This window comes from Bos javanicus, chromosome 7, assembly GCF_032452875.1.
Source record: "Bos javanicus breed banteng chromosome 7, ARS-OSU_banteng_1.0, whole genome shotgun sequence".
NCBI lineage: Eukaryota > Metazoa > Chordata > Mammalia > Artiodactyla > Bovidae > Bos > Bos javanicus.
The window spans coordinates 43,303,179-43,324,971 of record NC_083874.1 but is presented as its reverse complement, the minus strand read 5'-3'; the positions used below and the strand labels follow the sequence as shown (position 1 = coordinate 43,324,971).

General features: G+C 54.2%; 1 protein-coding gene and 1 non-coding gene across 5 annotated transcripts; one reads left to right on the top strand and one right to left on the bottom strand.

Moving 5' to 3' along the window:
- The first annotated feature begins 46 nt into the window (after positions 1–46).
- TRNAF-GAA (transfer RNA phenylalanine (anticodon GAA)) lies at positions 47–119 on the top strand. Its single transcript has one exon. It is a non-coding gene; the product is annotated as a tRNA-Phe (tRNA).
- Positions 120–2,994: 2,875 nt separating this feature from the next.
- PWWP3A (PWWP domain containing 3A, DNA repair factor) lies at positions 2,995–20,408 on the bottom strand. Of its 4 annotated transcripts, XM_061423334.1 has the most exons (15): positions 20,210–20,362; positions 19,160–19,288; positions 18,504–18,589; positions 17,354–17,424; positions 15,369–15,785; positions 15,093–15,203; positions 14,115–14,216; positions 12,357–12,427; positions 10,990–11,066; positions 10,475–10,535; positions 9,124–9,199; positions 8,809–8,859; positions 7,915–8,351; positions 6,826–6,914; positions 2,995–4,356 (listed from the first exon to the last, which is right to left on the bottom strand). In XM_061423334.1, the coding sequence occupies exons 2-15, from the start codon at positions 19,214–19,216 to the stop codon at positions 4,302–4,304; spliced, it is 1,761 nt and encodes a 586-aa protein (XP_061279318.1). In that variant the 5' UTR covers positions 19,217–19,288; positions 20,210–20,362; the 3' UTR covers positions 2,995–4,301. The 4 variants fall into 4 exon arrangements, with proteins under 4 accessions (XP_061279318.1, XP_061279316.1, XP_061279315.1 ...); XM_061423332.1 differs by having other exon boundaries at positions 15,093–15,785; positions 20,339–20,408; XM_061423331.1 differs by having other exon boundaries at positions 15,093–15,785.
- Between the last annotated feature and the right edge of the window lie 1,385 nt (positions 20,409–21,793).

Here is a 21,793-nt window from a genome sequence, read left to right as displayed (position 1 = left end):
ACAGAGCGGGGCGGAGTCAGGACGCGAGGACGGCCCCTGCTATCCAGCCGAAATAGCTCAGTTGGGAGAGCGTTAGACTGAAGATCTAAAGGTCCCTGGTTCGATCCCGGGTTTCGGCAAAAGTTTTGGCGCTGCTAGCATCATCCTTCTCTTTGACTCAGAGCTGATACGTGGATATTGACATTGGCTTATGCCAACGCGGGAGGGCTTGAATGGAAAAAGGCCTCAAACCCGCCCCGCCAATCCCCAAAACTGTGAATCCAGCCCCAAAGCACCGCCCTCTCCTACCTCGGTTTCCAATGTATTTTAAGTAGGTAGGATTAGAACGAATGCTAATTGTAAAAAGAAACACTGCTAAACACCAAAAGCGGCAAAAGGGAGTTTGCAAAAACATCTTTGTCTCCGATGTGTGTGTGTGTGTGTGTGTGTGTGTGTGTATGTGTGTGTTTAAAGTTAAGTATTTATATTTGGCTTCATTGAGTCTGCTGCTGCACAGGCTTTTCTCTGTTTTCGCAGAGCGGGACAGTAGTTGTGTCGCAGGGGCTTCGTTGCTCCAACGCATGTGGGATCTTCCTGACTAGGGATCCAACCCGTGACTCCTGCATTAGCAGGCAGACTCTATCTGTGGACTGCCAGGAAAGTCCCTCCTATGTGGTTTAATTGTGACAATCCTGTGGGGCACCTGTTCTACCCATTTTACGTATAGGGAAACTGATTCTTAAACGGGGGAACTCAGGTGAGCAGCAGGGCTCCTCCTGGCGGGCGAGGACCAGCCCAGGGGTGTCGGGGAGCCTGGCGATAGAGGTCCGGGCAGGGGCAGGTGGGATCTGGCCGCCCTCACCATCCATCTCCAGCACATGCAGGAGTAAAGAGCAAGTGGGGCCGAGGGGAACCCTACAAGTCCTCAGTTCCCAAGACTGGCCAGGCTGTGGAGCTGGCTTTTTGTTTTAAAATTTTAAATAAACCCAAATAAGTTAATTAATTTAAAAAATGAAGACCCAGCACAGCCAAAAACAAATAAGTAAAAAAAAAAAAAAATTTACGGTGGTGGTGGGGGGCGGGAGGCTTCTCTGGTGGCTCATTGGTAAAGAATCTGTCAATGCAGTTGTTACGGGTTCAATCCCTGGTCCATGCAGATCCCACATGCCCTGGAGCAACTAAGCCCTTGTGCTACAGCTATTGAGCCTGTGTTCTAGCACCCGAGAGCCACAACTACTGACATAGGGGGCCCTAAAGCCTGTGCTCAGCAGCAAGAGAAGTCACTGCAGTGATAAGACCACACATTGCGATTAGAGTAGTCCCTGCTTCCCAAACTAGAGAAAAGCACACACAGCAAAGAAGACCCAGCACAGCCATAAATAAACTGTTGATTCAGAGAAAAGTTGTGAACATAGTACAGAGCTTGCTATGCTCAACACCCAGTGTCCCCTATTGCTAACATCTTACACTCACGTTCACGATTCAGGAACCAATGTGGATACATCGCCACCATGATCACGTCACAGCTTTAAAGAGCTCGTTTTCTCCTCACGTCCTAGTCCTGTGAGCCGAGCCCCTAGCCCCACCCAAGCCTTCAGATGGTGCAGCCCCAGACGGAGATCTGAGACCACAGAGTGGCGCACAGGAGAATGTAGTTTCTGGACAGCAGGGGCCGGTTTCACTGCTGATGCAGGGCTGGACAACTCAGGCACTGGATGGGGAGGGAAGAGCCTGATCAGGAGCTTGGGGTGTCCTGGGAGAACCTTCAAACAGGCAACCCACCAGAAGCAGGTCTGATGGGGCAGGGAGTAAACAAGAGGGCAGGCAGGGAGGAGGGATGAAGAAGACAGGGAGGGGGGGTGGGGGTGGGGAGCAGGGCTAGAGGAGGAGCAGGGAGGAAGGCAGAGGGGCCAGAGGCAGAGGGAAGCTGCAGGGCGGGGAAGGAACGCGAGCAGGGGCTGGGGGAGGGGGTGCCCTGACAGGAAAGCCTGGAGGGAGAAGCCCCGCCTCAGAGTTGAGAGGCCATGACCACACTGCCCAGACATGCATAGCTGATTTGAGATTCTCAGCATGCTCGCGTGTGCCAGGCATTCCTCGTTTTAATCAATTTCCCGAATGATGATGGGCTTAAAGAAGTGCCCAAGTAAACGCAGGGAACTCCTCCCCAGGAAGCAGTTTTGTTGAAATGTGCTGCTCCTTCCATTGGGGGTCTGATCACCCCCTCACGCCATCTGGGCTGGAGCCAGACAGGTGAAGCAAATGCAGCTAGAGCGTACTGATGAGCTCTGGGGTCTGGGTGGAAGGAGGGTCAGGGAGGGCAGACTGGGAGTGTGACCACGTGGGAGATGACCAGACCTGGGGGCAGCAAGGTGGCCGTGCAGAGGCGCAGGCAGCTTTTTCTAGCTGGCTGGAGCCCAGGACAGCTGAGGGGGGACCGCAGGTGACGGGGTGCAGGGAATCTGGGGCTTTGGAGGACAGGGATGCAGGAGGCCACAGGCCAGCTGGTGGGGGCCCCTGCCTGCACTCCTGTGCTGGGTGCTGTGCTGGGTATGTCTTCTTGATGCTTCAGAAGCAATCCGTGTGCTGACTTCCCCAGGGAGCTGGGGCCAGCTGGCAGGCCCTTCTGAACATCCCTCACCTGGTGAGCCAGTTGGGTCAGCTGGCTCCAGCTTCCTTACCGCTGCCCGATACCACCTGGGGGCATCAGCAGGTCCCACCCACCACCGCCTGCCCTGGTGGATGGACAAAGCTTGAAGACAGACATGCTCAGAATCCACAGAACACAAGACACAGTGAGAGCTGAGACACCGGGTGGGGGGGGTGTGGAAGCCCCCAACACATCTGCTCAGCAGGGCACAGTGCATCTATAGACACCTGCTCTACTCGGCCTGGTGTGGGAACCCCCTCCCCAGCAGGGTTAAGGGCCTCCAGAAGCAGTTGTTGGGGACAATGTGGCTGCCTGAGTGCCTGTACATGGTGGGCTGCAGGCGGATCCCAGAAAAGAATAAGCAGGGCTGCAAAACGGCCTTTAATTCCAGTCTCAACAGTTCAGTTCCACAAGCAGACCTCAGAACAGATATATAAAAATACCCAATGGTAATGGAATACTTCATGTGGTCCCCTGCCCCCAAGAGCGTACTGCTCTCCACCCGGACCTGTTTCAAGAAGGCTCATTGTCAAAGCACCTTCCAGAAGCGGGTGAGTCCTTCCAAGTCAGCCCAGCCAGGACATCCCTGGGGTCTCCTTGGAGGGTGGCTCAGCCGGACCTCGGGCCAGCGGCTGCACCTCTGCTCAGGGTCATGCAAAACCAGCAGAGAGGTCACATGCCGGTGCCTGGTGCCTGCAGTGATGGCTATACCTCCTTCCTCCTGGACCACTCCACTCTGGTCAGGGCCCACTCCTTCACGCCTCCAACTCCCTAACCCCCACAAGAACCTCTCCCCACTGGCCAGGCTCAGACTTTGTGGTACAGCCATCACAGTGGGGACCTGGCTGTCTCCTTCCACAAGCAGCTCCACGTCAGCTTAGAATACATAATCTGTGGTGTATAGAATTTCTGTGACCGCACAGAGGACCCAGCCTTCAGGCAACTGTCTCCGAAGTGGGGGCCCCTAGCTTGGGACCCTCGGGCGGCAGGGGACCTATCCATGCTCTGGCTTTAAAACAAAGGGCTGGTTTCCGCAGGTGCCAGGCCACAACCCCACAGCCCAGGCCACATGCACAGTGACCCTGGCCAGGCTGGATGGGAGCAATGACCACTAGGGATTGTCACACCGGCCCAGGAGTGGGCTGGGTGGAGAAACCCACAGAGAGACCGAGGAGGAAGTGGCTGGAGAGGTTCAAGATCTGCCTCTCCCCTGCCCGAGTGCCAGCAGAGGCAAGAGTGCGGACGGCAGCTGGTCTCTGGGCTGCCTCTCATAAACACCGGGTTTTCTCAAAAACACAGAACAGAAGCACAGCAAACTCAGGAGCCAGTGTGAGAGGAACCGCACAGAAGAGAGAAACAAATGGAAAAACACACTGTGCCGGGAGCAGCACACTCGTATGTCTTTAAAACTCCTGTTGAATGTCAGATACAATGCTTTTTAACATAAAAAACAAATGTGCACCTTCTATGAACCTACACAGTACAGTCACAGGTAATGATGTGAAATTTAAAAAAAAATAAAATAAAAAATAAAGTGTTTCTTTTCTTTAAAAGCCTGTTCTGTTGGGAAGTATACCTTCCACAAGAGCCAGGAAAACAGAACCCACAGACAGAAGGAGGCAAACGGCCTGCCCGGCCCCCAGAGCGCAGGCATGGAGCACTGCCACCGCCTGCTTCAGCATCGCCGATTCCGTTCTTCTAGGAGCTGGTTATCAAATATTTCTTTTTCCCTGCAAAAACAAAAGGAGATCACCTCATTTTACTCAGTAATTTTGTTTTAATAAACGTCAACAATCTTCCAAGGCAACAGAAATAAAAGCAGAAATAAACAAATGGGACCTAATCAAACTTACAGGCTTTTGCAAGGCAAAGGAAACCATCAGCTTACAGACTTGGAGAAAATATTTGCACGTGATGTGACTGCCAAGGGCTTAATCTTCAAAATATACGAACAGATCGTACCACTTCATAACCAAAAAACATACAAACAACCCATACCACTCCAAAACCAGAAGACAAATGATGCAATTGAAAAATGGAGAGGACTTATATAGACATTTCTCCAAAGAAGACAGATGGCCAAAAGGCAGATGAAAAGATGCTCAACATCACTCATTATAGAGAAATGCAAATCAAAACTACAATAAGGTCTCACTTCACACTGGTCAGAATGGCCACTGTTAAAAAGTCTACAAATAACAGATGCTGGAGACAGTGTGGAGAAAAGGGAACCTTCCACTGTTTGTGGGAATGTAAATTGGTACAGCCACTGTGGAGAACAGGATGGCGGCTCCCCTCAAAATTATTAAAAATAGAGTTGCCGTATGATCCAGCAGTCCCACTCTTGGACAAATATCCAGATAAAACTGTAGTTCAAAAGATAATGCACCCCAATGTTCATAGCAGCACTACTGACAGCAGCTAACGCATGAAAGCAACTTAAATGTCCATCAACAGATGACTGGATAAAGATGTATACACATACACGATGGACTACTACTCAGCCATGAAAAAGAATAAAATAATATCATTTGTAGCAACATGGATGCAACTAGAGATTATTATACTAAGTGAAATATTTGTAGTTTTTTTTTTGCCACACAGCATGCTGTGCCAGATCTTAGTTGCCAGCTACAGATGGAACCTGATCCCAGTAGAGAGAATGTGGTGTCCCAACCACCCAGGAAATTTCCATGCTAAATGAAGTAAATCAGATGGAGAAAGACAAATACTGTGTGATATCACTTTATATGTGGAATCTAAAATATGACACAAAAGAACTTCTTTACAAAACACAGACTTCACAGACATAACTTATTGTCATCACAGGGGAAGGGTTAGGGGAAGGATCAATCAGGAGTTTAACAGATGCAGACTGCTATGTATAAAATAAATGTCAAAGATTAACTATAAAGCACAGGGAACTACACTCAATATCTTCTAACAAACTGTAGTGAAGAGAACCTGGAAAAAAAAAAGATATATACACAAACAAACATACATATATACTGAATTACTGTTTCCCTGAAAATAATGTAACGTTATAAATCAACTACATGTCTGTTAAAAACGAACAACCTCCGTCATCCTTTAAACAAGAAGTGAGTGTTCAGTGGGGACACGGTTTCATAGTGTCCTGGAGATGGCGCGGATGCTACACGACAATATGAATGAGCTTAATACCACTACGATGTATGTTTAAAAGTAGGGAACGTGGTGAATATTATGTATATTTCACCACAATGGAAAAAAAATAAACTACAAAGAAAGAAGATGAAGTATCAAGTCGGCCTTAAGTGACTATCTATTATCAGGTAGGTGAGTGGCCGCTCCTCTCAGGCTAAACAAGAAACGTGACCCTGAAGGGGATGCCCTTGAGGGAAATGGGACACGGCAGCCTAAGGACCCCACAAGGAGACCTGACCTTGTCTCTGTGTGAAGGTTCAATGACCTGTGTATAAGAACTAAATGCAACTATGGTGTGAGAAGATGGGGGAGGTGGGTACACTGGGATGGACCCGCTGGACAACTAAAACCCAGCCCAATGGAACCCTGGCCACCCAGGCTCAGCCGCTTGGACTGTGTCCCCAAGGCAGCAGACAGTGACTTGTGCAGCACACAGCACCCCCCACCCCGCCGCCTGAGACAGGACACCCTCTGACTGGTGCCTGAGCTTGAGGGAGGCACTGGATGGTGAGGGGCCACTTGGACCTCGGTCTCCGAGAGCACCTGCTCTCTATGCGGTTACATGGATGGCCAGCTGACCACTGAGACCAGGGACAGACTCCATTGTGAGCGCCTGCTCGGCCCTGGCCCAAGACCCTAGTTGAGTCTTCAGCCTGTCAGGGCCACGCGGCCGGCCTGCTCCCAGTCAGCCTGGCAGCAGGCCCAGAGCCGGGATTAGGGGCTGGGAGGCCAGCCTGGGGCGGCTCACCATGGATGTAGAGGAACATCTTGATCACTGCATTCTTCCTGCCAGCCAGGGACGGCAGGCGGCAGCTGCCGCTTAATCTCAAGGTTTCCTCAAACAGCCATGGCAGCGAGGTGACAGGGGAGGACAAGGGGGAGGTGGACGTCAGCCCTGAGGATCAGTTCAGATGAGGTGGGTGCAGCTCTGCCCACTCAGACCAGCGGCCCAAAGGCCCAGCCACCGGCATGCAGAGACAGAGCCCTCGGGACACAGTGTGTGGCCCACCTACCGGGAGCTCAGCGCCGGTCCTCGGATGTACTTCTCCTCGGCCGTCTTGTAGTCCACTGCATCTACTGCTGAGATCGCGCAGATGATGGCCTGCAAAGAGGCAGCACGGGTCAGGCTTGGGCCGTGTGTGGCCACTCACACCAGGCTTGGAGAAGACCACAAAGGTGGACAGTCCAGTCGCCAGGGCCCTCCCAGCACCGGACTCACACATGCACACCATCTGCGAAATCTCTGCTCCCAGTGAAATCGTCAAGATGAGAGTTCATGGCACTCAAAGCAGAGAAAGGCAGGACCCAGGATGTCCCTGGCGCCAAGTGGCTAGGACTTGGTGCTCTCACTGCCAAGGCCAGGTTCAATCCCTGGTCAGGAACTAAGATTCCATAAGCAAGATAAGCAGCGCCCTCCCCCACCTCCAAAAAAGGCAGGCCGCCAAACAAAAAGCAGCTGTAAAAATCTGAGTGAACCAAAACAAACAAAAAACACAAAGTGGTAAACTGAATACACATTAGATGTCTGGTATCACAGGATCACTGTTAGTTACTCCAGATGAAAGTGTATTGCAGTCACTTCAAAATTCTTACAAAGTCCTTCTCGTTCCAACCAGGGATCCCTCACCTGGGCACGGCTGACATGGGGCCGTCCTGGGCTGTAGAGGGTAGAGCAGCGTCCTGTTCTATGCCAGAAGCATCCGACTTGTGACAACCTCAGAAACCCTCAGTGTCCCCAGGGGGCAGGGTCACCCTTCCTACACTCACATTACAGTGTGTCCAGAAGAAGGGGCTGGAGGAGCATATGGAGCAAGGCCACTGCTGCAGATGGGAATGGACACATGAGGGTTCACAGAGTTGCTTTATTTTTTAACGTACTTGAAATTCTCTGCGGTTACAAAGCTCAGTGTTCCTGAGCCTTCTGGCAGTCCCACACGTTCTGTTCCCATCCGCAGTGCCCTCTCTGAACTGAGGCTCAGGTGGCACCAGGTTCAGGGAAGAGGATGGAAAACGACACCTGGCCCCTCCACCTCGCTGCACGCCCTGGGAGACCTTCCCCCCACACACACACCCTGCATGTGGAGGACCCACTGACCACTCACCTCAGGCAGTAACACGTCCAGGATGAAACGGATGCCGTCTCCGTGCCCACGTGCCAGCAGCTGGCAGCCCGCCTGCTTGTACACACCCTGCAGGTACTTGACCACCAGGTCCAGCTGCTCCTCGTCCTCCAGGTAGGTCTCCACACAGGTCATGTACTGGCCAGAGCTCAAGAAGGTCTTCAGCCACCGGGATGGCTTTCTGTTCCTCAGGATGGCCCGCAGGTGGCTCTCGGCGCCCCGTGCCTTCACAATGTACTCCACCAGCTTCTGGTTGGCCCGATCCCGGGCGGCCCGCGAGCGGTCGGGCAGCACCTTCCTGTAGGCTGGCCTCCTGCCCTGTGGGCTCCCAGCCACAGGCTCCTCGGGATCTCCCCCACTCAGCTGGGGGAACCTCGTCCCCTGGACGTCCTGCTGGATGGACTTGCGGACAGGGGAGCCTGTGAAGGAAGCAGAAAACTTCCCCTAACTGGGCGCCCTCAGCAACCATGTGGGAAGGGGCCAGGACACCCCATCTGGGCAGGAACCCCCACAGGACCCTCACCGCCCTTCCCAGCTCTGCCCCCTACTGCCCACCCCACAGAACCAGCATCAGCTCATCTGCACTGCTCCATAAGGACCAGTGCCACTGAAAATGCCCAGGACGAGGCAGAGGGGATGAGCCACCCAGATGCCCCAGCTCTGCACACTTGGCGAGTGGCTACAAGTACAGACGGTAGGTGGGGGCCCCTCAGCAGGGGAATCCGTGGGGCCTGGAGACCCGGGGGCGGCTGCACGGTCAGCCTCAGGCTCGAGACGCGCTGCCCACTGCACAGCCCATCCAGATATCAGACAGAGAAACTGCCGCTTCTCGATGGTTAGGAAGCAAATCCTGCTTTGAAGGAGTTGGTGACTTACTTATGTCAGCCGCATAGTATTCCAGGAAAGAGCCGGCGAAGGAGCCACAGCCTGCAGGGCAGGAGGGGTGCTGGTTACACAGGACTGACGGTACCAAGCTGCCTGCCGGGTGTACACCTCGACTGCGATCAGGAACTGGCAGAGCACCCTACCCCGCCCCGGGCAGTGAGCCCCTGTGGATGGAAACCACCTGCATGCAAAGGAAACTGTCCTGTTTGGAGCCAGGATGGAGAGGAGAAGCCCACCTGAGGGCCAGGCTGTGCTCACCCTGGGGACATGAAGGGAAGCCCACATCACTGCCCCAGCCCCACGCACCGAGCCGGACCCTGTAGTCAGTGATGAGGGAGACACACCAGCCGATGGCCTGGGCGAAGTCCTCCTTTGCCTCGTCCTGCAATGAGACCCGGACGGCGGTTGTCAGCAGGAGGCCACAGGCAGCGCCTCCCTCGTCCTGTGTCCTCAGTCCCTCGGCCAGGAAGGAACCTGAGCAGGGCTCCCGAGGCACGTCTGAGGCCGAGGCTGCTCAGAAAATGGTCACTCATGGGCCGAGCCCTCAGGGCCAAGAGAGAAGCACAGACCTGAGAACAGGAACGGAGAGACCCCACCCCACTGCAGCCGATGGGCCAGCAGAACGAGAGGACATAGGGTGTGTGAGACTAAGCCCACAGGAGAAGCCTCTGCGCCTGCGACTCCAAACAAACACTCCTCCCAGAGTGTTGGTGGGAGGAGGGTGCTGCCCCCAGGGTGGGATACCCCTGAGCTGGGAGGACCAGCGAGACCAGCCCAAGACCCACAGGTGTCTGATGGGAGCAGGCAGGAAACTTAGGGTGAGGAGAGTGCTCGGGCCGTGGCCAGGCTCGCTGACAGGCACTTGGGACAACTGGGGTCTGGCCCCAGGACAGACAGCCACTCCCACAGCCCACTTCCAGGAAATAGGAGAATAGCGAGGGATGCCCAGACATCAGGTCATTTATGGACGACATGCCATCTCTGCAAACCTAGGCATCCCCCTGGTATTTAATGCACATGATCTCAACCTCAATTCCTGCTCTCCTCCTGCCCCCCACCATCATTCCTGAAAGCCCAAGGATGCGCTCCACATAGGTGCCGGCCTTCCAAACAGCCCCCACATACCCTAGGCCCTAGCTCACTGTCCACGTCCAAGACGCTGCTTCCCAAGCAGGGAAGCCTCATCCCATACAGAGCCTGAACCCTCTGACTGGGCCAAGCAGACGCTGGCATCAAGGTGGAGCTGACACAAAGCACTATCTCAAATTAGACACAGTGCTCTGCCTGCACCAGCTCCCAGGGCGCAGACAGGCGGGTCACAGGGCCATGAGGCGGCCTCCCTGAGGAGCGCAGTCCACAGAATCACAACCCCATCTGGGGGCAGCTCAGGGCCCTTGGCCTCAGCCTGAGCCCTACCACCTCCCCTCCAGGGGGCACCCTGTCCACTACCAAACAGCCACCCTGCACAGGGTCAGGGGGAATGGTGGGCAGCCTCCCTGGAGGCTGAGACTCTAGGGTGATGACCTCCAGCAGAGGAGGCGGGGCCGAGTGCCACTCCTGCGATGGCCAGTGTCTGAAAGTACACATCGGGGCGGGGGACAGGGTTACCAACCACCAAGCCAGCAGCTCAGAGCAGCATAAGGAATCACCCACTCACCAAAAGCGCCTGCTTCTCTTTGCAGTCAAAGTGCTTCAGTCGTCGGAGCAACACTGAGATACTAGGAGCAGAAAGCAGAGATTAATGGGACTGGTGCCATCTCATGACCCAAAAGCAGCCCTCCTCTGGGAGAGCCCCACTCATGGGGGAGGAGGCCCCAGGGAGCCAGGTGTACCTCCAGGGGTCCCTAGGCACCCCCTCCTTGGCAGTGGGGTGTTTCTAAGACTGGCTCTGGGCAGACGGTGCTTCTGTCCCACGATAAAGGTCTGTGGGGATTACCAAATGGTCACCTGGCAGGGGGTTGCTCACAGGCCTTCAGGGAGCGAACTGTGCTGTGGTTTGTGGGGGCCCATGGCCATCCAGCAGGGCTGATTCTGGAAGCCGACAAGCAGTCTGGAAAACCCAACTGTCTGGCCAGGTGTCTCAATACAGCCTTTGTGGGGGTGCTCCATCAGGGGTCAACCTCAGGGCCCCCCCACCTAGAGCACTGGGCAGAGCAGATAACGGTGCTTTACCCTCTCCCTCTGGGGTTCATGTTCCCTTCAATGAAGAGCACGCTCGCCTTCTTATCTCTCCGCCTGACGCTCTTGACCTGTAGGCAGACCCAAGAACACAAGGTGTCCAGCACCCAGGACCCAGGAGGCTGTGTTTGTGTTTTCAACACTTTCGTGGTGTCACCTTGTCAAGTGTGTGACAAGAAAGGTGGCTGGCCCGGGGTGACCAGGGCACAGCTGACACGAGGAAATGCTCAGCAAGCACTACCCGGCTCCCAGCACTGTTACAGCTGAGCAGAAGTGGGTGGGGTGGGTTCTGGTCAGTTTTATAAAAGAGGAACCAGCCGCTGTGAGCGCCCTTCCTCCCGCTGAGTCTTTTCAGGCTCAGGGCACGTTCCTCCTCATTCTGGGGGACAAGTAAAGCGAGCTTGGGGAGGTGCTGGCCTGACTACCCCATTTCCTGTACTCACTGGGAATTTACAGTGCTGGCCCCAGTTAACCAAAAGCTCCCCTGGGAACTGGTAAACAGGGAGGGGCACGGAGAAGGCTGCCAACCACAGGGGGACATGGTGCCTCCGGCAAGCAAGCGCTAGAGGAAGGGAAGGAGCCCCGACGGTCAGGTCCCAACTGCGGATGAGCTGCAGGGGAGCCAGGTTCACCTGCATGGCCAAGCTTTTTCCACAGACACCACGCAGGTTTAATCCTGTCCTTCCCAAGACTGCCAGTCACGTGCCTGGAGGCCATGCTGACTGCGTGAGCCGAGACTCACTACAGCAAAGAAAGCTGCTCCACAGGGCAGAGACCTTCCAATTCACTGCCTCTTCCCCAAATTAAAGACCTATAGCTAGAACCCTGAGAATCCTGTCCCTGCTGGAAGAGGACACAGGATAAATTCAGACGAAAATAGAAGGGGCAAAGGCAGGTGGGTGGTGCCCTGGTTCAAAAATTCTCCACCTGACCCACTGTGTGCACCCTTCAGGCACTTGGAGGAGGTACGACCATGTTTAAGGGTGTCCACCCCACTGAGGGTACAGCCAAAACCTCAAACACCTGCGATTACATACGTGGTAGACCTACACCCTAACCTACAAACCAAAAAACTCAAATGTACAAAATTTAAAATGAGCAAATACTGGGCATTTTTTCAGAGTTGGCCTTTCTAAAGCTGCTTGGTGAAAACCTAACCTACGAGGTTCATTCTCAGCAGTGCCGGGAGGCTGAGACCCCTTGCTTAGGTGAACTTGTCTCTACATTGTTGCTCACGGACCCACCGTTTCACCAGCAACAACAGTGAAAACCCTGTCCGGGCCCAGTGTCTAGAATGGGGCACCCTGGGCTGCACACTAGGGAACCAACTGACCGAGCGGGAAGCAGAGAGGTGTTCTTACCACGGCCGGCCAGAAGGGGTATTTTTGGTATTTATGCCAGACTAGCATCCCTACTTCAAATGAACGTGGTTCTAGAATTTAAAGGAAAGAAAAAAGCAAAAAAGAGACATGTTAGATCCATATTGAGCACCAGACAAAGCTGCTTGAGAAAACACAACCACAGAGATGCTGCTCAAGCCCAGTGTTAACGTGGTGCCTGGGACAGACCCAAGAGTTGGGAAGGCAGGGTGCACTCCTGACCCTGGAACCTAGGTGCTGGCCACCAGCAGCTGGGGTGCGCATGGATTTCCTGGTGGGGACCACGCGTGTACCAGCAGGGGCGCAGTGCCACCTCTGCCACTTTTCTGAGTCTCAGATTACTCCAGGGCAAAGCACTTTTTAAACGTAGCACATAAACAGAAAGGAGACCGTGGCACACAGTGAGGACCCCACACGGGGAGTAAATTTCTGAGAAGCTCATCTGAGAAACTGGGGGCTTTAAAAAGTGGGGGGGGGAGAAGAACTATTTAAATAATCATAAGGTAACTACAAATGATTTCTGAATAAAATTTAACTATATTCTCAACCAAAAAAAAAAACAAAACCCAGAACAAGTAAATAACTCAACGTTAAAAAACCAGGTAACAAAAGCAAGCAGGGAACAGAGGCTGCTCGAAGACCCCAGAGTGAGGCTCATGGCCGAGCTGTAGCATATGACAATAGGAAGAGCTTTGAGGGACAGGGGGCCGTGATGGAGGAAGGGGAGACACCTGGGGCACAAGTGGAGAGCTGGTCACCCTCGGGAGGAGCACAGGGCCACCCAGGACAACAGTCACAGGTGCAGTCAAGCCAAACACCAGCAACCAAAACCCATGGAAGACAAAAGCAGGAGAAAGGAGCTAACTCTAGGGCCTCCGGGGGCTGAGTGACCCCTCCAGGTGGACAGAAACGCCCTCTGCAGGAAGGTACGGGGCCCCTTTTTGTGCCTGCGGGAACTGATACCAGTGATGCCCCAGGAGCCCACACTGCAGGCCCCCAGGCTGGATGCATCCAGACCCCCAACAGCAGGGTAGGGCTTGGTGAGTGACCCACACCCCCACCGTCCCTCCCAGTAAAGGATGACCAGCTACCATAAGAACAATCGGAAGAGCCCATGGGAAATACCCAAGAAAGCGGATCAGCCTTCCAGCCAGGCAGGAAGGGCCCCCAGACCACCCCGTGCAGCTCTAGCCACAGTCTCTGAATGCACAAATATCTCAGGCTAAAAAGATTAAAAACAAAACAAAACTAGACTACGTTAAGATGAATGGTTAATGGGTGAGTGGAAAACTGAAGCCAGTCCTCAACTGTTTAGTTCAAGGCAACTAACTTTCCCATGGCTGGCTTGGATGCTTGGGCCTGTGTCCGATCCCTGCCCGGGAGGACAGGGCAGTTGACCTGTGCACTGCTCAGCGCCGGGGCGGGGGGCCTGCGTACACCTGGGAGGGGCGCCCACCCTGCTGTGGGGACACTGTTTGGGAGGGCTGAGAGGCAGCGCCAGGCCACACCCAACGGTGGTGACAGAGCCCATCTGTTCACTTGGCCGCCCTCCGCCATTCCCTCCAAATGGCGTCCTGGGAGCCTCCCCCACCCCCCGGCATGTGTTTGTCCTTGAGAGAGGGGAGCCAGGGCTCCCTCTCTGTGAGGTCTGGGTTCAGGACAAAAGCCAAACAGCGAAGACACCTTCCCCAGGACAGGGGATGTCAGGGACCTTACCCCAGGAAGGTGCCAGTCACTCACCGTGATATAGCAGGATTCTCGGGGGCTCCTCGTCATCCTCGTCCTCCTCCAGGAGAGAGTTCACAGCGCTTGGCTCCATAAACTCTTCAGACAATGGTCGGGCTGCCAACAAGGATAGATCAGACCTTACTCGTCACAGTCCTGGGGACTTACCCAGGGAACACCACCCCCTGATCCCTGAACATCAGCTCAGAGAGCAAAGCCACCACAACGTGGACTTGCCCTCAGCCTCACTCGGTGAAAGCATGTTCAACAGAGGAGACAGGGCAGGAGTGGCCGCAAGTGCGAGGAGGGCAGATGAATGAACCAGGGGCCTGTCCCTCCTAGGGTACACTCGGCCACATGGGGAGGATGCGGATCTGGGGCTGGCCCCCTTCAAAGTAGTAGTCCCTGCTTCACTGCCACTGCTGGGGAGGGGGCCCCTTGAAAGGGGAAGAAGAAAGGCAGACACCCGGAGCGAGTGTGGGCAGGCAGAGCGCGGTACCTAGCCATGCAGAAATGAAGATCTCCAAATTAGCATTTCAAAACTAAGTGGGATGCTACAGCATCCCAACAGAGAAAACCATAGCGCATGGCTGCAGCCACACAAAAACTCATGCACGCGGGAATCCTGAAAAAGTCAGGGGCCTTTTAAGTGAGTTAATCACTTCTGAGATTCCTGCCAGTTTAACAGGAGTGCATTAGGGCTTCTGCAATGGGAGGAGAAAGGAGTTAATCCTCCGGGAGCAGACACGGCGGTAACGCGGCCACCGTGTGCCCCTCCAGTCCCTCCGCCGCCAAATAAAAATAAAAACACAAGTATGGGAGGCAGTTGAAGTGCTTAGAGCATGGTGGAGAGATAGAGAGAGAGGCCCCAGGAAACTTCTACTCAGGATCTGTTCTGGTAATGATCTCATTAAGATCTGGGGCCTGGCTCTGGATCGGCCACGGGAGAACCCACTGCCAACCTCTCCCAACTCACCCTCTTGGGGCCTTTACCTTCCTCCAGTGGCCGGGTGTCTGCTGCCTCCTCTGCAGGGCCGAGCTGAGCAGGGCTGTGGGGACTCATGTGAGCCCTCGGCCTCTGGCCACTGTCCAGGCCCAGGTGCTCTGCGGGACAGCCATCCAGGGGACTCAGGTCCCTGCCTCCGGGAGGCGAGCACAGGGCTGCCGGGCCGGCCCCTGTCTCACCATCTTCCTGGCCGGCTCCCTCTGAGGATGGAGCCACTCTCTGACCCGAGTGGGGTCCCTGTGCCGGGTTCCTCCCTTGTTTACCGAGAGGTGTCATCCAGTCTGCCTGCTGTTTTCCGGATGCCTCCCTGTCCTGAGCGCCACCGCTGGCTGAACACATAGCCGGGGCATCCAGGCCTCCGCTTCTCTTGAGCCCCTCCTTGTGGTCCACTCCGTACTCCAGATCCTCCTCACCAGCTGGCAGGCCGGACAGCCTCTGGGACATGCGTTCCCTCCTTGTTGGCCCCGGACTGCCCGCCGTGTCTTCAAGGAATGATGGGGAAAGGCTAGGTTTGGGGGGCCAGGAGGCTGGTTCCACGGGCTTCACTCTTGGAGGCCGAGGGGTCGTTCCTTCCCTGGAAGAGCTCCCTTGTCTTTCGTTCAAGACATCCAGAGCCACGCGGAGTGACCGCCGGTAGGTCAGCTCCTCCAGGGGCGCAGCAGGAGTCCCGTCCTGCGAGGCTGTGGGACAGAGAAGAGGAACAAAACCTGGTGCTGAGTGGGCCCCAGGCTCCAGCACCCAGAAACACCGTGCCAGCTCTGGTGTGTCGCCAAAGCTGGTCCTCACACCTGAAGAGGGGGTGATGCTTCTCACCGGCATATTCCCCAGAACCATGGACTTGGGCATCAAACCACAGCTGTTCGTTCAGGGCTGCAAGGCTTCCTTTCCCCAGAAAGCACGCTGACTGAGCCTGCCCTGCCTGGGCTGGTATACTCCTCTAGATTTCAAAACAATACTGCCCACAAAATGTATTCAGATATTTCTCAAATCGTCTCTCAGCCTTACAATTTCAATTCAATCAGGGTCAATAAATAAAGGACACTGCTGGCAGGGTATTTTCGGGTAGGGGCGGCGGGGGTGGGGGTGGGTAAGAACAGCTGCCTAAAAGGCTCTTTGTGGGCCAGCAAATTGTCCACACTTCCCTGCAAGGGCGTTTCAAAGCCAGTGGACGGCATCGCAGGTGCAAAGATTCCGGCCTGACCTCCCCACCACCACAGTTTATTCATTCATTCCCATGCTCGGCTCTGGCACCCTTTATTTGAACAAGATGACGGACGCAATATCAGAACTCAGCAGGCATAAATAACACCTCCTTCGGCACAGGACTCTGCCCTGTTTAATATTAAAGGCGCCCATAAACACCAGCCCCCCAACACGATCTGCACGAACAATCAGGGCAGCCGAGAGGTGGTGGTGGATGCTGCCTGAGCTGGGCACCCCGCTCTGAGCCAAAGTCATTCCCTGAAAATGCAGGAAAACAGACCCTATTTCCCAGTCGCCGCTGGGAGATCCTGGGCAATCTTTTCACAAGACAGAAAATTCTCTGCATGTGGAATAAGCTCTTAGGTAGGCACCCAGTGGGTCTGGGAGTGGGCAGTGCACCAGGGGTTAAGCTCAGCCAGACTCCAGCCAGGTCTGTCTCACCTATGACACTGACCCTTGAGGGGATGGGAGTCAGGGCTCCACTACCAGCCTGCCTCGCCCTGCCCTTGCCCTTGGCCCCCACAGCCCTGCAGACACCAATGGCCAAAAGGCTGATGGCAGTGACACCGTTTTTTTCTCCCCTAGGCTTGGGCGATAAAATGTAAATATACACCCAACTGCTTCTTAAACCTTGGATGGAGGCCAGACCAGCAACAGAATCGTTTTACAGTCTTACTACAGATAAGTGGAAAAAAAAAAAAAAAACCCACATAGAAAGAGAAGCCTCTTGCCCTTTCTTGGGGGAGGCACACCCCTTCTGAGTGCACTGCAGGCTGTGGACGGAGCCAGCGGGCCCTGATGCTGCTGTCACTGGCCATCCGGGGGTGGGGGCGGGGGCGTGGGCCAAGGACAGGACGGGCTCAAGAAGCAGATTCTAGAAGGTTAGAGACAGCAGCTCCTCTAGTTCAGGGAAATCACGTTTCCTTGAAGGAAGGGGAGAGACAGGGAACCGGGTCACTCTGCATCCAGAAGGCCAAGTCTGTTTTCTCCCAGAACACCCTGTGCTCTTGCCAGACCTCACTGGGACGGAAAAACATGCTCTCACCTAATGAGGAGGCGATGTCTTCGATGTGCACCTTTCTCAGGACCTTGGCTTCCGCGCTCTTCACCTTAATCCTGCGGGGACAGGGACGCCCATTATGCGCCACGAGCAATGCCACCGAAACCTTCGCAAACATATTTTGCTTTAGATGACAAAAGAATCAGATTCGTTTTCTTCTTTCGCACCCTTCCACTCAAACCAGGAGTCACTGCCAACCAGGAATTCAAGCGCCTGAGGTTAGAGGCAGCGAGGACCCTTGTGAATGTGGCTTTTTTTTTTTTTTCCTTTCCCCTTTTAAGACAGAAAAAGGCTGGTTGGATTTAAGAGTAAAAATGAATTCAAATTGTGACTTTTATGAGGTACATCCCACTTTCAACTGCACAAATAACTCCTTTGTTAGATTTCCAGAGTGGATGATAATGTCACTAAAAGCTGTTTACAGCCCAGCAGGTGTGTTTTAGTTTAAAAGGATGCGCTTCCCTTTTAAACTCGAGTATTCAATTACTTTCCCAGCCTCAGGGAAAGTGTGAGCTGCGGACTAAGCAGGCTTAGGATCGGCTCTAAAGAAAGAAGGGTCGAAGGATGGGGACCCGGAGATGCAGGAGCAGGGGCTGACCCTGTTTCATTTTCTACTTAGAATCAGGAATTCGCCCATCAGAAATGCGCAACCTGGGCCATTTTAATCGTCCCCAGTCATCTGTGTCCTTCCACCATGGGATGTAACATGGTACCCTGCGCCCTCCATGCATCTGCCTTCTGAATGCTAAACAACAGTTTCTTATTACAAGCACAGGCTCAAACATCAAATATCCCAGAACGCAGGGGGCTGACACACGTTTCTGAAAGTCACACAAACCTATCTGTAGGAAAGAAACAGGCCTACCTGAACCCCAATGAGAGTCTACCAGCATATAATTTACACCCATCCCATTTTTGTACTGATCTCTCTGGATATCAATACCACATAGAGATTCTTCAATTTCCAAACATACATAAAATAAAATTGGTTGTTTTCCTCTTCGGGTTACTGTGACCACATTGATAAACAAAGAAGTGAGAAGACTTAAGAGCAGACTTCACTTTTTTTTGGCGGGGGGGGGGGTGGGGTATCACAAATCCCATGCAGGAGGACTACAAAAACACAACACTTAACTTTTTGTCTAAGGAGAGTATCTGAACGTTTAGAAAATATCCTTTTTTCCTCTTATTTTTGGCTGACTTTTCAGTTCCAGCCAGGACCTACATTAAAAAAAAAAACACAACCTTGTTACAAGCCAAAAAACACAGCTGACCCTGACAAGCAGTAGCGACATATAAACACAAATGCAGTGCATGATTCTTAAAGAATATAAGATAGGACTGCAGACACAGGGAAACTGAGGCACAAAGGGACAGCAGCAGACCGAGACCAAAAGCAGGGTCTTGCCTCAAGATTTGGCCCTCTTCCCACCACACTGCTGGAAAGCGTCCCCAAGACAGTCCTGTTATTTACTATCAGGGCTGCTTGCCAAAAATTTCCTTGAGTTACAGCCTTACATGCCTTTTTATAGCTGACACTGCTAAATTCTTTTTTTTTTTTAAAGCGTGAGGGAAAAAAAAAAAAAGACACTTCCAGAAGTGTAACCTTGTAAGCACTCGACCAAAACCCCATTAGACCAGGAGCAAGGACCGGTGCCAACAGATCTGAGCACCAACTGTTCAAACTCAATTATTTTGCTGAAGCGACTCCTAGGTATCTCCTGATAAAGATTTTACTTGTCACCCGAAAGTCATTTCTAATTCCTGAAATTACAGAATAATGGCTGTCACCTTTGCGGGCCATAATCGCTTTTTCCATCTGCAAAGGACATACTTGGCATCCGTCATGATTTAGACTCATGTGGCAAGTGGTAATGATTTGGCACAAACAAAGTACTTGAAGGTCTGACGCGATGTGCCCTGCAACAAAATTTGCACGGTGGTTTATAACATCATTTGCTTCCCGCTTCGACGCAACCACAATTCTTAAGGGCGAAGGTGAGCCTGGCTGATCCTTAAGTAGATGGTTCAGTTCCATCATCCTGTACCGAGGGGCTCCATGCCAAAAAGAAATGACTGGCCTTGATGCCTGGGGAGGCGCCTGGATTATTTTAACAAATAAAATTCAGTCAAATTCCCTCCCAAAGGTTCCGCCTAGATTATTTTTAAAAGGCTCCTGAATAAATCGTCCCCGTGCTGAGGGCCTGCCTCTGACCTCGGCACGAGAGGCGTTTTAAATGGTCAAAGCTTACAACCCTCCCGTGTTTGGGGAGCTAACAATTGACCCCGGCGCAAAAAAATAAAATCGGAGAAAAACGACTGCTCTTAAAGGACGGGGACAGCTTCAGGCCATTCATTACATCAACCAGGAAGGCTGATCTGGCTGCTGACAGAAAAGAGGAGCTGGGGGGTGGGGGTGGGGGTTCGTTTGTGCAAAGTTGGGGGGTGGTTCACCACAGCAGGAGACTGGGCCCATTAGCAGGGGAGGGGGATTCAGGCAATAGAGGTGGGGATTCAGACAGCAAGGAGGCGATTCAGAGAGAGGAAGCCAGGTTCACGGAGCAGAAGTACGAGCGCAGACAGCAGAGGGTGGGTTCAGGGCAGGGAGGAGGGGGCTCAAGAAGCAAAGGAGAGGCTTCAAGGCGCAGAGGAAGGGGTTCAGGCAGAGGAGGAGTTCAGTGAGCAAAGGTTCAGAGAGCAGAGAGATTCAATGAAGAGAAATGGGAGATCCGCTGCACGGCGGATCACCGCCCCGGGGAGCCTCTTTCGGGGTTCGCCCCTCCCCCCAGGCCCAGCCCCGCCGCCACGGCCGGCCCGAGGGGCGCAGCCTGCCGGGCTCACCAGGCCCCTGGCCTCCCCAGTGCGGCGTCCCCGAGCCCGGTGCTGGGGGCAAGGAAGCCGCGGCGGCCTAACGGCGGTGGCACCCGTGCCGCCCCAGGCGCCGCCGCCCGCGCCCGCGCTCGCGCTCACCGCCTCCGCCGCCGCCGCCGCCGCCGCTCCCGCGGGCAGGGGGCGGAGCCAGCCTGGCGTCGGCGCCAAGCCCCACCCCCGTCGTCGACCAATGGGACGCCCGCGTTCGCGTTGTGGCCCCACCCCTTCCGCCCCGCAAGGCGCAGAGTGACGGGCGGGCGCGCGCGCGAGGCTGACTGACGGGCGCGGGGCGCGATGGCTGGCGCTAGGTGGGCGGCGACGGCGGCGGCCTCCATCTTCCCGGCTCAGGCCCGGCCGTCTTCCGCCTGCGCCGGTCGGGTCCGCGTGGTCCTCGAGGCCCCTCCCGCCGAGGCCCTGGAGGAACCATTGAGAGCCTTACAGAACTTTCCAAGGCCGAGGTGCCTGACGTGAGGCGCCACGGCGGTTCCGACCACCATCCATCAGAGGAGGGGTCGTGCGTTTTCACAAATGACCCACTCGTGTGGGCGGTGACCCGGGAAGCAGCTACCAAGCTGGGGCCTGCCTTCCCGCTGTGGAGTCGGTGTGAAGACACTGTGCTGTGAGATGTGCGACGTAGCGACCCCACAAACGGCCCCCGCCCCCACCTCAGCTCCGAGTGTGTCTGTCCCGTCAAAGGCAGAAGTTGGGATTCAGGGTGGCCCGTTCGGGAACCTGTGCTGCTCGGCCCGCCTCGTTCTGGGAAGTTTTGTGTCAAACGTGGCGGGTCCCTAGGGCCCAGCCCACGCAGGGACAGGTGACCGCTTGGCTCGTCCCGCGGGGATCAGAGTCTGGGTTAACGAGGTCGAGGTGACTAGTGGGGTTCCTTCATGGCCTCCTTACCTGAATTAATGGAAATATCGTGGGAGGGGGCAGGTGTCTCAGTTCTTTAGCCATTTGGATGTTCTGTTTCCGTCGTTTTAGAAAATACCAGATTGCGGACTTCTCAGGTTGTCCAGTGACTAAGACTGAGCTACCAATGCCGGGGGCCAGGGTTCCATCCTTGGTCAGGGAACTAGATTCCACGTGCCACAGCTGAGAGTTCACAAAACTAAATGTCCCACATGCTGCAAGGAAGATCCCACGTGAAGGCAACTAAGACCCGGCCCAGCCAAATAAAGATGTTTTAGAAAAGAAAATACAGATTCCGTCCTGATACAGGCTCCCTTGCTAGGGTGTGTGTAAATACGTTTTCATCTTTGATTCGGTTCATGGTTCAGGAACAAACTTAGTATGTTTTTCTTCCCATCATCAAATTAACAAAGAGGAGAGAACTCAGGCCGTGCCCCAGCACCGGCTGTGAGATAGGCAGCGCTAATTCGGGGCTGTTGGGACGTGTGAATTGGTACCTTTCTGGAAAATGACTTGACGTTATCTGTCAGATTCCTCAGAAATGCTTCAGACCCTCCAACCCTGCAGTTTCCACTTCGAGGGACATCATAAGAATATAATCAGATGTGCACAAAGATGTAGGTACAGCAGTGTTGTATGCAATGT

What these genes read in the sequence shown, in the direction of transcription:
- PWWP3A (XM_061423332.1), bottom strand. Translation starts at nt 19,216, where the DNA reads ATGACGGATGCCAAGTATGTCCTTTGCAGATGGAAAAAGCGATTATGG. An exon ending in ACCCCTTCTGGCCGGCCGTG is followed by an intron (nt 11,067 to 12,356) that starts GTAAGAACACCT and finishes GTCTGCCTACAG; the next exon opens with GTCAAGAGCGTCAGGCGGAG. An exon ending in ATGAACCCCAGAGGGAGAGG is followed by an intron (nt 10,536 to 10,989) that starts GTAAAGCACCGT and finishes TTCTGCTCCTAG; the next exon opens with TATCTCAGTGTTGCTCCGAC.